The sequence below is a fragment of the Motacilla alba genome, chromosome 1 (assembly GCF_015832195.1).
Source record: "Motacilla alba alba isolate MOTALB_02 chromosome 1, Motacilla_alba_V1.0_pri, whole genome shotgun sequence".
NCBI lineage: Eukaryota > Metazoa > Chordata > Aves > Passeriformes > Motacillidae > Motacilla > Motacilla alba.
The window spans coordinates 52,464,408-52,477,399 of NC_052016.1; the positions used below are offsets into that span (position 1 = coordinate 52,464,408).

Below are 12,992 nucleotides of genomic sequence, written 5' to 3' on the forward strand. Positions count from 1 at the left end.
GTCTGGCTGCTTGATTCAAACACTAATAGTATGGTAAAAATCACAGCAACATTTTAAATTAAACATTCTTATCCCTCTGAATTTTGTCGTATTATTACTATAAATATATCTGAAGTTGGATTCAGCAGGTTTCCTACACTGTGTTTCAGACACAGTAAGATTGTCTAGAGCAAAGGAGCAGTGTGATTTCAGCACCAATGCCATGGAAGTGCCTTGGACCAAACTGTCCACCGTTACACTTAGACATAGTTTGTTAGTTTTAACCAACAGGGTGGATGAGAAAATGTATCTGCCATACCCTGCAATTAATTTCATTCACAGAAGATTAGATAAAAAATAGCTACTGAATATAACCACCACTACTACTGAGTGGTTATTGGGTAGCGGTACTACTAAACCCAAGTAAGAACAGCCACTGACTGCATTAAGTGCAAGGCTCCAAGGCTCTTGGCACAAATTATGAGGGAACTGAACAGTTACTCAACAACAACCTGTACAACCAGCTCAGTAATCCATCCAGTAAGGTGCCAGAAACACTAGTGGTAACACTAGGAAAGGGTGAACACACACCTGGGACAAGAAAAATGCAAGACCGACCTTTTCAGCAACAGCACAGGTTTAGAGCAACACTAACTGGTCATTAAAAGTAATTTTAGGCACAGCGATAATAGCAATGGAATAAATGAACACAGGTAAGCCATAACTCTTAAATTTTATTTGAGTGACTGCTGCCAGATACCAGAGCTGTAAAAATTAACTATTTATCATCATACAAACATCACAGAAGAAAATACCAGCTGTACTGTTAGAGCAGAAATTTTGCACGTTGAGTAGATCTAGAAATCACAAATGTACATACTGGCTAACAAAAAAATCTAATGATCATGAAAGGTCAAATCTCTTTCACAGTATAAATTACTTAAATCTGTGATACTTCAGAAAGGTAATTATAAGTACTATGAGCCAGGAGTTAACACTAAGAACATTTCCCTCAGGTATCAGTGTCTCTGTGTTAGGCCACCACAACGTTTTAAAGTTACTTGTCTAATGTGTAAACCTCCAACTGTTAATGCTACACAATTAAAGAAACCATACTTCCAATACAAGTGCACAACCCCTACCTACAAACTTTACTGAACTGTGTCATATGGCCCTGCCTGCAGTAATGTAACAGGTCTCCTTTCTTTTGCAAACACACATGGAACCTGTCACACAGCATCTAGAGGAAGGCTCTGCTTAGCACTTAATCACACAGCCAGAATACAGGAAAAAAATCTAATAGTGATTACATACCAAATAACCAAGACAGACATTTGCAGAATCTGTCATCTAAATCACAACTTTAAAAAATTTAAAACTGGGCAGTTTTAGTGCATTTAGTAATTTGATTTTGAAAGCAGAAATTCTTGCTGAGAAAAGGCAAGATACAGACAATAAGAAAGGAAGATGCAATTATGCATTTGAAGACATAACAGATGGCTGGAAAGATTACCAAGAAAACATAGAATCGGAATAGAATCATAGAAAAATTTACGTTGGAAAGGACTTCCATCATCGACTTCAACCTGACACTAATCACCGCCTTGTCAACTAGACCACAGCACTATGTGCCACATCCAGTCTCCACTTCTAGAGATGTTGGCTCCACCACTTCCCTGAGCAGTTTGTTCTAATGTTTGACCACCCTTTCAATGCAGAAATGCTTCCTGCATCCAACCTCAACCTCTCCAGTGCAACTTACAGCTGTGTTCTCTTGTTCTGTCACTTGTTGCCTGGGAGAAGAGGGTGACCCCCACCTGGCTGCACCCTCCTTTCAGGCAGCTGCAGAGAGTGATGAGGTCCCCCCTGTGCCTCCTTGTCTCCAGGCTGAGCACCCCCAGCTCCCTCAGCTGCTCCTCACAGCACTTGTGCTCCAGACCCTTCCCCAGCTCCGTTGCCCTTCTCTGGACACGCTCCAGCCCCTCAATGTCTCTCTTGCACTGAGGGGCCCAGAACTGAGCACAGGATTGCAGGTGTGGCCTCACCAGTGCTGAGTACAGGGGGACGGTCACTGCCCTGCTCCTGCTGGCCACACCCTGGCTGATCCAGGCCAAGATGCCATCGGCCTTCTTGGCCACCTGGGCACACACTGGATCATGTTCAGCTGCTGTTGTACAGCACCTCCCAGGTCCTTTTCCAACAGCCAGCTTTCCAGACAGTCTTCTCCGAGCCTGTGGCGCTACGTGAGGTCGTCGTGACCTAATATATGTTTTCAAACTGCATTTGACTATGACTTTGGAGTACAACTGCAGAGTTCACCCGCAAGCCGTCAGTCTGTCCAGCAGCGCACCTCCCACCGCCCCGCAGGCGAGGTGCCGCAGCCGCCGGCGGGCGGGCGGGCGCGGCCAGCCTTAGCCCAGGCTGCCACCTGCTGGGGAGCCAGCCGCGACACACCGCCCTCCTGCTCCAACACCGCCGCGTAAAACTGGGAACATCGCTAGTGCCCCCTGTGCACCGGCACACGGTGTGCCTTCCTTCCAGGATAATTACCGCTTTTGGAGGAATGATTAACCGAACCGCCCGTTTTGTCTTCAGATTTTCAGAGTGGTGTGAGCGCAAAACTGAAGGGAGGATGTGAATGTTCGCTTATTCTTTCAGATACAGGCTGACAGAGCCTGTACCCCACAATATGGGGGTACATGGTACGTAACATAACCTGTATGCACGTTTTCATCATTCTCTGTAAAGACATGGAGAGCAAAATGTGAAGCTGTATTTTTTTTAAATTTTTTACACAATTAATAATAAGAAAACTATTACTTCGTTGTTGCTATTGTTCACTTAAATATAAGTAAGAATGAGCTGTCTTCCCACCAAAGAGCTAATTAGGCCTAATTAGGCTTCTTATAGCTAGTTACACTGCTTTTCAGACAATCATGTTCTGCTGCTTTAAAATTGCATTCAGACCTCTAATCAAGGCAAACCTTCCTGTAATTTCCCTTTCTCTGCTATATCCACAGCAGGTCTGCCACCACCATTCCTACATTTTATTCCTCAGCTGTTATTCATTATGATCTTAACGAACTGTTTGTGAGTTAGATTTTAAATGGGAATTAACACATAAAAAGGAAGATGAAAACCAAATTTTGGGTGTGCAAGCCTGCCCTCGCCTTGGAAGTAGAGGAAGCAATTTCCAAATCTAAATAGATGTTGAGAAAACCCCTGAGATTTTAGCTTCATTGCAAAAAGTGATAGGAGAATCAGAAAGACTGGTATTCACAGAGCAGGAGAAGGGGGTTTAGTTCTTATGGATCACATAGCGACAGATGATTAATTTCTTCCCATCTGAGGGAAATTATTTACAAGGGGAATCAGTTTGAAGATAACTTCTGGAAAGTTCCACCTCTCACACACAAATCAGGCTTATTCAAGTGCAGATTAAAAAACTCCATGCAAACTTGTTTGATTTGGGTGTTTTACTAAAAGGGGGTGAGGCCCTACTCCATAGAATTGTGTAATTTTTGAACTTCACTGCTCCTTTCTTCATGCTTTTCTTCCTCATTACTCCTGAAATTCTTCTCCCATCCTTTCAGCACACAAGACTGTAGTCTCTCTTCTTTTGGCTCTTTTCCACACAAATACTGTTTGCCTTGGCCACACCAACTGCAGTACACCTTGTTATTAAGAAAACCTTCAGTAAGGTTTGTGTTTCAGCATTCCCCGTGCCCACTATCAGTGGTATGTCCTTCTTGATAAGTTTTGGTAACCGTGATAAGCTTTTGGTAATCTTCCCCTGAGCATGTCAAGCCCAAAACCTTAACAGGGCAATTCTAACAAGAAACTTATCTTGTTAACACCTGGACATCAGCAGAGGAAAATCAATTCATCTATAATTTTAAAATTTAACTCTATTGCACTACAGGTGATTAAACAGATAGCTGGAGAGTGTCATGCTACATTTGTGACAGCCAAAGCATGAGTGGCAAAACACCACAAAAACATCTCTTGCTTCTTCTGCAAGTAAAGAGAATGCATGTAGAATAAAGTAACCCCAAAGCATGGACATAAGGGCTTCTAATCTGGTTTTGGCTGGGGTAGTGACAGTGGCTGGTATGGGGCTGTGGTTTGGATTTGTGCTGAGCAGAGCACTGATTATATAGAGATGGTTTTGTTATTACTGAGCGGGGCTTACACAGAGCCAAGGCCTTTCCTGCTTTTATATCGTCGGTTTTTGAACTGGTGAGGACTGTAGGTGCATCAGAGGGTGGGAGGGGACACAGCCAGGACAGGTGACCCCGACTGACCAAAGGTTATTCCAGACCATCTCACATCATGCTCAGTGTACAAAGAGGGGAAAGAAGGGAAGGCAGGATGTTTGGTTTTTGTCTTTCCAAGCTACCATTGTACATGATGGGTCCCTGCTCTCCCGAGGGTGGCTGAGCACCAGCCTGCCCATGGGAAGCAGTGAATTAATCCCTTGCTTTGCTTTGCTTGTGTGCGTAGCTTTTACTTTCTCTGTTAAGCTGCCTTAACTTCAACCCACGGCTTTTCTACCTTTCACTCTCCCGATTCTGTCCCCGATCCCGCTCCGGGGTAGCGAGCGAGCAGATGCGCGGGGCTCGGCTGCTGGCCGGCGTCCCATCCGGGCCCGCAGGGAACACGATCCCTCCGGAGCGGGGCCGCCGCCATGGGGCACGACGGCTGAGGGACCCGCCCGCGCGCGGCCGCCCCGCCCCTGGCGCCCGCCCGCGATTGGCTGCGGCCGCCGCGAGAGGCGCCCCGCGCCTGCCGCCATCTTGGCGCGCGAGGGGCTGGGCGCGGTGGCGCGTCCCTGAGCCCGCCCGCGGCGCCGCGGGGAGAGAGCTGCTCTCGGGCAGGCGGCGAAAACAACCAGCGGAGAAAGCGCGCAAGGTGCGGGGGGCCGCAGCAGTCCCCAAGGATGGGAGTCGGGGTCTGTAAGTGGGGTGGATTGCAGGCAGGGAGTGAGTGTGGAGATAATTGCAGCAAGGGGAAACCATCCTTGAGGATACGCGCTCACGAGGGAGGTGGGGAGAGCAGTGGTGGGCGCTGCCTGCGGTGCCCGGCAGTGGTGGGAGCTGCCCGGGGTGCCCGGCAGTGGCAGGTGGGTCGGGGTGGAGCAGCTGAGCAGTGGCAGGGTAGGCTGCTTCGCTGTTGCGTTTAGATTTGCTTGTCAAGGAAGAAATAGGTGTGTGCTTGGTATGATTTCTGGGTCTGTCGCTTCCATTTTGCTCTACGCAAAATGATACAAACCTGTGGTCTTGGCTCAAGTGGTGAACTGGGCTGTGTTGAAAGGTTGAAAGTAATTTGTTGCCTTTTTTTTTTATATATCAGGCACCATGAGTGGAAGGGGAAAGTTCTCCTTGTTGGATGATCGTAATAAAGAGTTTCCCAGAAGTCGAATGAAAGGTGTGAGGTATGTGGATTTTGAGATGGTGCCCTTAATATTTTTAAGCTCTGACAGTGCAATTACCAGGAAATAGGATTGAGAAAATGTAGAAAGTAATGTTTGTGTTCTGCAATGTTGTGAGACCGTTTTTCTGTGTTATGTATGTGAGTGAAATACTCAGTTTGGGTAAAGTTTCAGTGTTTGGAAAGAGACATTTTAAATGCAATTCGGTATGCTGTCAGATACTGTATCATACTGGTGTGTATGTGTTTTTTACAAATTAGCTCTGTTGATTTATTCAGTATGTTTTAAATAACTATAATGAATGTGATTAAAACTGATTACATAACTATTTTTTTGTGCTGGGTCTAGTTACCTGAGATACTGCATGCCTAGCAGCTGTAGTATCACCTTTCTGTATGATGAATTCAGTGTCACAGACCTAAAGTACTTCCCCAGTTAAGAGAGGGTAACAAATTTTTTGTGGTATGTTTTGTTAACTGCAGTTTCTTCATAAAATCATTTGGTAAAAGTGGATTAGCTTAGCTCTGAAAGAGCTGGAAGTCAGAATTATTTTCTTACTAATATTCTTGATGATCCTATATCTTTACTTTTACCTCTGAAGGCAATGTCCTAAGATACTAGAAGAGCATTTTACAGAGCCACATCAGAGAAACGGAGATATGTGTCATGTGTCAAAAACAGACAGTGTGGAAGGTAAGGCTTTGGGATCTTTTTATTTCCAGCAGTTTTATAGTGTGCACTACCCACTGTTAATTTTTATTTTATATGATCTCTTAAGGACAGTAGATGGGCTGCTGGGTTTGCTTAACATATTGTTTATTTGCTACTTATCAGTAGTTAGCAAGAGCAATCAATTCCTTTTGATTCCTCTCCAGCTCCTTTTCTTGGTGAAGTGATTGTCAGGTTTGTTCTAAAAGAAACCTAATTTTTCTGGGTTTTTCTGCATGAGTAACTTTTTTCTAAGACTTGAAAAATTGTATGGGATGCATAGTATTTATGGGTGTTTATGAAGCAATTTTTTTCCTGTACTTAATTATGCTTTTTGAAGGTGTGAGGTTTTTTGCCTTTTTTCCTTTCACATCGTTATCCTGGTACTGAATGTAGTAACAATATATATAGCTAATGATAACAGATAATACCCTAATCAGTACACGCAAGTCAGTCTCTGTAATTCTCAGCTAAGTTTTTTATCTGTCCATCTGGATTTCTATTCCTACCTCTTAAATTCTCTTATTAAAAAAGTCAGGGTTCTAATTCCTGTTGACTAGTTTAATACTATTTTGAAGACTGCACTGGTGATGGTGTATTCCTATTGTCTCATGGATTAGGATGCCCTACAGGAGTAGGTTTTTCTGTGCTTGCTTTTACAGTGTTGCATGGTGATGAGAAGGATGAAGACACTGATTTGTTTTGTTTCTCTTCTGCAGAGGTAAATTGATCTAAAGCTTTCAGTTCAGTAGTCACTGCGGTGGTGTGAAGTAGCAATTTTATAGGAGCCTGTGAATTTTCATTGAGAGTGATTAAAGCAGGCTCAGGCCCCCTCTGAGTTCAGGATCTGTGCTTTATGACCACCTACATCCTCAGCAGGTGCTTGCTAGCATTTCTCATTACACAGTGTGCCTGTGTAGTGAACATCAGATGTCCAGAGCCTGGGTTTAGAAAGGTGTGTTTTTACAATTCTCCTTAGTGCCCGTTGTTGCCAGATCTGTTCCACCCTCTTGTGTGTACACAGTGTGCAAGAAAGCAACTCATTAATATGTACATTTTATGTACCTAAATATTTAAAAGATACTAAAAAAAACAACTTCACTTTGCCCAGTAGTGTGTAAATTTTGAGCTTCTCTGCTTCTGCATCTTAAAAAATGCCTTGCACATGACTCTTGTGTGTTATGGCACGTTAATGCCATGTTTCATTGAAATTTATATTTTGGACAAACATGAAATGCCTTTTTTTTCCTCTTATGAAATTCAGTTTTAGCATTTATTGCAAAATACAAATGAGTCAGATCTTTGGCATTTAAGCCCTGAGATTAAGTCTTATTGAAAGGGTACATTGTAGAATCTGGCTCAGGAATCAAGTATGTTACTAGTTTTGCATAATAATGGGGAAAATACTGAGTGCAAGCAGGAAGTCAGGATTCCTTTTACTTGGAACACTTTTTATTTATCACAAAGGTGCACTGATGGCTACAGATGTTCCACTTTTGAGCTCTTTCCGTAGACCTCCCCTTTACATTTCAACTTTGAAGCTTGGTCTAATTGAAATGGTGGGCAGAGATGGATACTGAAGGTGAAAACAGGTTTATAGAATACTTTTTCCTGGGATTTGGCTGTAAGCCTGTGGTTGAAATTGTTTTCCTTTTCCCTTCTGAATTTAGAACAGACTGGACTTTAAATTTGGGCTGTGTGGCAGCAGCTCAGAAAGACAAGCAAGGTAAACATTTATTAAATCTTTTCATGTGTTCAAATGCCAGCCTGGGGGAAGACTAGGCCAAGTAAGTGATTCCAGACATTTTTCTTGGGCTGATTTTTTGGTGTGTTTTTTAAACTTCACTAATATGTTGTTGGTATGAGTGTCTGATACTGTAAGAACACGTTGAGTACGAGTATAATTTCATTGAGAGGCAGTGAAAAACAAATTGGTTTGGCTTGAAAATGTGTGAAACTGAAAGTTTTAAGCACTGTGGTGGATGGCTGATAAGGGTTCAGAGGGAGAGAGATCTGCTGAACAGCCAGGCCGTGGTAGGAAGGACTCTACCTCCTTCCACCCGACACCTGCTGATCCCATTGCTCCTTCTGTTACGATAACTAGTCACAACTATATGAAGATCAGATGCCAGCAATATTCTGTGGTCTTGTCAAACCTAAAGTACATTTGCTTGTTTATTTGCCCAGTCAGTGTGAACCTGAAGGAAGTCTTGAAGTGGCTGTCTTCCCCACTCAGTGTTATTGCTGTGGAGATTGATGTTCATGCAAATAAGGATAGTCCCACAAAATTCTTTCAGGACTCTTGCATAAGGAACCTGTTCTGAAAGGAAGATGTAGGAGTTTGGTGCATGTAACATGCACTGCTAGCCCTGCTCAAAGTGAAAGATTTCATGTGTGGTTGTGAGTCTCTGCAGCAGTGTTCTCCAGATGCTCTCACTGTTGGTCAGAAGCAACAAACTGAGCCCAGGAAGAACAACACAAGGCTTCCTTCCTGGAATAAGGCTGGTTTATGCATACTGCTTTTGTGGGAGTCATGTCAGCTGTTGCAGAAGAGCAGCTGGGGCTCATTATACAATAAAATTTAAGAGCCTTCCTCACATGTTGCCAGTAAATGGTTTTGGTGTCATTGGTCATGTATTCTGAAGATTTTAACAGTAACAAACAAAAAGTGAATCCTAGAATATTCATAGTCATGCATTTACTCTCACTGAGGATAAGAATCACTACCAGCTACCAAGGTTTTGTTCAGCCTTGTCAAAACTGTCAAATGAAAAATAGCTACATTTAAGGAGATTACAGTAAAAAGGAGATTTTTTTTAAGGGATACCTGCTATATGTGTGAATTCATCTGTTACATAAATAGGTGTGTATCTATGTATTTAATGATAGATTTTTCGTGTAAAGTATTTGTAGGAAGTTTGGTACTTTATTTAAAATGCATAGGTCTTTTCTTTACAATTGTTTTGTTTGCAGGCCCTTCAGTCACAATATCAAAGAGAAAAATGTTAAGTACCCATTTTCTTCCAATGGTGGGCTGAGTGATGGATCAGCTCTAGCTCCATCATCTGACATGGTCTGTTAACATGGAATTTCCTTATACGCTCACTTGGTTTTGTATATGCATAGTTTATAGTGCACTTTGTAAAATAAAAAGCCCTGCAGCCTTAACAGTTACTTGCTACTGTTCTGTCTTACCAGAGAACAATGTGCAGCTGCAGTGTTCATAAGATAACTTGACAAAATGAGTGCAGCTCAGACCCCCCAATGAGATCATAGCTGAAGACTGTTAGTTCTGTCCAGCTGCTGTGAAACAATATATTTTGAATTTAGCTTTTCTTAAAAGATATCCCAGGCTTCACAACATTTGAGTTGGGGACTTCTTTATTTGTTTTTAAATTTGGGGCATCTGCAAGGCTCATGTTCACATCCTTAAAACAGTAATTCAGGGCAACAAGGTTGGTCAACAAATGGACCTCTTTAAATGTTCTGTTAAATTTCCTAACCTCATCTTTCTGAATAGGTTTGTGAGGTTTTAGACCAGAACACACAAGTTGTGGATATTTTAAAGTGACTATAAAGGAACTGTATATCCAGTGCCAGTCATGTTTTCTTCTGTGGAGATTGTCATGTACACTTGCAAATGACCTTGCAAATGTCTGATGTGATTTCTTAGGTAGTTTTGTTACAGTGCCTGTTAAAGTTTGAAAATTGTTTTCTTGTATCAGCAAACTACTGGGAGCTAGCTGTGTTTATTGAGGGGTTTTCCCCAAGTGATATTCCTAAATATTTCACTTTTGTTCTCAGCTGCAGTATTCCCATTCTTCAGTCTTCCATGTTTTCTTTTCTCTGTATTAGTAACTTTATTTTGCCTTTTTTTTTTCATTTACTATTTTAATTTGGCTTTTGTATGTAAGTATGCAATTAAATTGTTTTAAGAAATAAATTTAGCTCTGTTTCAGAAATACTACAGTAGAAGTGTTCTCAGTGAAATTCATGTGAGCCAAGTATTTTGTGCCTGATGGCCACTATGGAGCTGCTCAGAGTCTTCACATAGCTCATCAGTCATCCACACCAAATGCTTCTGTTAAAATGGCAAATAGTTAAAGACCGTCTTGTCTTTTAGTTGTGCAACCAACTTTTATGTTTGTTGGCAAACTTTTCCTCAGGAGAACAACACTGGGCAAGATATTGATGAAGCTTTGGGCATAGCTGTTAGTAATCTTGGCCACTTCCATGATGCAAGCAAGGTGGGTGAAATTTAGTTAAATAAATCATTAAATAATCAGTCTTCTCCTAGACTGGAGGGTAGTCACACACTAATGTACTATTTAAATTTGCTTCTCCTGTCTTTGTTTTGTTGCCTGTTTTATCTTTCAACTGTTCATGTTATTTCTGTGAGTACACAGCCTTAAAGTCCAGGCTACTGCCTGAGAGGTAGTCTGCCGAGGAGTACACAGGCCTGTGCATAATTTGAAATTAATGGGTCAATACATACATTTAGCAGAACCATATGCAAGCCAGTATTTAAGTACTAAGTTTGTATTTCCTTGGATCAGGGTAAAATTCTGCTTTTGTTTTTGCTCTAGCAGCTACTCTAACTTTAATTCTAGTTTGCCTCTTTCTGCATTTAAAGGTGGAAGAGATGTTATGAAGGCAGCAGAAGTAAAAAATGCAACAGAATGTGCAGAAAAATGTAAATCAAGTAATACATTTATATGCACAGTATAAAACACAAGAAGAATACTAAAATACCAGCTATGCTCTTAATAGGTTCTCTTAATTAACTTTTTAACTTTATCAATGATAATTAATTTATTTAAACTTTAGCTCTTCTTAAATGTGCTGTAGAAAAGCTTGCAGTTCTGTCTTTGCCATCCATTTGCATTTTACTTTAAGATACACAGTATAGAAGTATTTAATGTTTCAAAACCTTAGTTCTGTTAAGTGTGGTGGGAAGTGTCAGTGAGGCCTGTTCTCCATTCCCTGTCTAATGGCCAGTCTTTCTGTTAAGCAAAGCTGTGTTGGATTCCTAATTCATACACTAAAAGCATATTGTAAAAACCTCCCATTTCAGCACCTATAATATAATAACCCATGGGTATTATATTATAATACCAAGACTGTGATCTTGCAGCAGGCTTTCAACAAAGACTGAGAAATTGCCAAAGCAGTATTGCAGTATTTAGATTTTTTTTTCGCATAGTCTCTTCATGAAATGTAACTGTAGTGACAAAAGTGATGTTTAGCCGGAGGAAGAATGTTGTTTTTTTTTTTTTTAATTTTTCCTTTATGCTCACAATGAGTTTTAAAAAAACTGGAAATCTCAGCATGCTATTCTCTGTAGGGTGCAGGTTTAAATGTCAGGTAAGGAAAGTGAGACACTGGGCCCAAGATCTGTCTGTTTCTTCATAAACCTAAAAGCTTCAGTGGAGGATTCAAACAGTGCCAGCTGACTCCAAGTTAGAGAAAACAGAGGGTTGTAATGAGCTACAAGTGGTTTAATGTAACTCTGCTGGGGTATCCATCAGTGTCTTACTGTTCATTGCTTCTGTTATGAATTTTGAAAGTAGTAGTAGTAGTAGTATTGTGAGAATAAAAAAATAATAATTAAATAATGCATGTTTATTCATACTGAACAAAATAGGTGCTGGAATACTTGGAGTTGAAAGTAAAGCATAAAAGAGACAAAGTTACAGAAGCTGCAGATAGAACACTTGATGAACTTATTACTCTTCTGTCAAGGTAGTAATCTAGTTTTGTAGTATGGCACGGGTGAGTTACTTTTACCACAAACCTCTTCCTAATTCTGGTGAAAGACTAAAATTTTGTTTAGAATATTCTCATAGCAGTATTTCATAGTACCTGTCTTTTACCCTTTCATTGTGGCATCTTGGAGCTGGTTTGCATGGTTGGAAAACACTAGCTTATACTGCCTCTGCTCTTAAAAAAAATAAGAAAAACTACTCATAATGTTAATTTTCTGAAAAAGCTCCGTTTTGAGGTTCTGTAATACTCTTATTAGTGGATGATAAATTTTAACAGCAGGGATAGCAGGGTTTTTTTAGTTTACTTCCTGCACATTTTCAAGCTGATAGAAATGCAGGGACACTTCATTTCTGGATTTTCACAAATATTTGTCTTCAGATTGAGGGGAGAGAGATATTAAAGCTCAGGTTTCTAGAAGAGCCTCTGAGGGGGATGGTCTTCAATCTTACCTTAGTAGAATTAATTGTAAGATTCAGCTGTTTATTTTTCAGTTGGATGTGTTTGGAAATATGAGGAGGCTGAAATGGAAGATTGCTCCTAATAATTAATTAATAAATATCTTTTCCGTGTGAACTCTTTAATTTTTGTGGTTCCTCCAATTACAGAGTGCATTTCTCACACCTGTACTTCACACTGTTTGGGGAGGATGATTCTTGTGTGTAAGATGTATCCACTTTGTATTGTGTGGCTGGCAGCTGTGTGTAACAGTTCAGATTTGAGTCTGTGCAGCTGAGTGCGTATTAAATTCTGTGAAAAGTAATGTTTTTAACACAGGAAAAGGAAATCATTCGCAGAATTAAAGGAGAACATCAACAACTACAGTTGCAGTATTGCAAAAACTAAGGAAATCATCGAAGAGAAGAAGAAGCACTTGATTGGTGCCATTAGGACGGCAAAGGAATTAAAATTTTCACATTCTCTAAGAAACAGTTGTGATCTTGCTCAGGTAGTAACATTCTTGCGCTGTGAAATAATTTATTTTTAAGGAATATATTCAAATTTGGATTGAAAGTTTGTGGTCCCAGTTTTCTGACTTCAATGCTGACATTTTTGGGCTACTATATTCTTACCCTGCTTCTTCACAGACACAGAATTTTACTTGGTCTTA

The 12,992-nt window shown here is 40.9% G+C and overlaps 1 protein-coding gene across 1 annotated transcript in view; it reads left to right on the forward strand.

Annotated features, from left to right (window-relative positions):
* The first annotated feature begins 5,336 nt into the window (after window positions 1–5,336).
* Window positions 5,337–12,992, forward strand: part of RNF17 (ring finger protein 17) — a 40,465-nt gene continuing 32,809 nt past the window's right edge. The window contains exons 1-8 of the mRNA XM_038141708.1: window positions 5,337–5,413; window positions 6,012–6,103; window positions 6,781–6,839; window positions 7,789–7,844; window positions 9,092–9,191; window positions 10,288–10,365; window positions 11,763–11,860; window positions 12,659–12,830. Coding sequence (XP_037997636.1) covers window positions 5,337–5,413; window positions 6,012–6,103; window positions 6,781–6,839; window positions 7,789–7,844; window positions 9,092–9,191; window positions 10,288–10,365; window positions 11,763–11,860; window positions 12,659–12,830 — 732 coding nt within the window. The remainder of the gene's footprint in view (window positions 5,414–6,011; window positions 6,104–6,780; window positions 6,840–7,788; window positions 7,845–9,091; window positions 9,192–10,287; window positions 10,366–11,762; window positions 11,861–12,658; window positions 12,831–12,992) is intronic.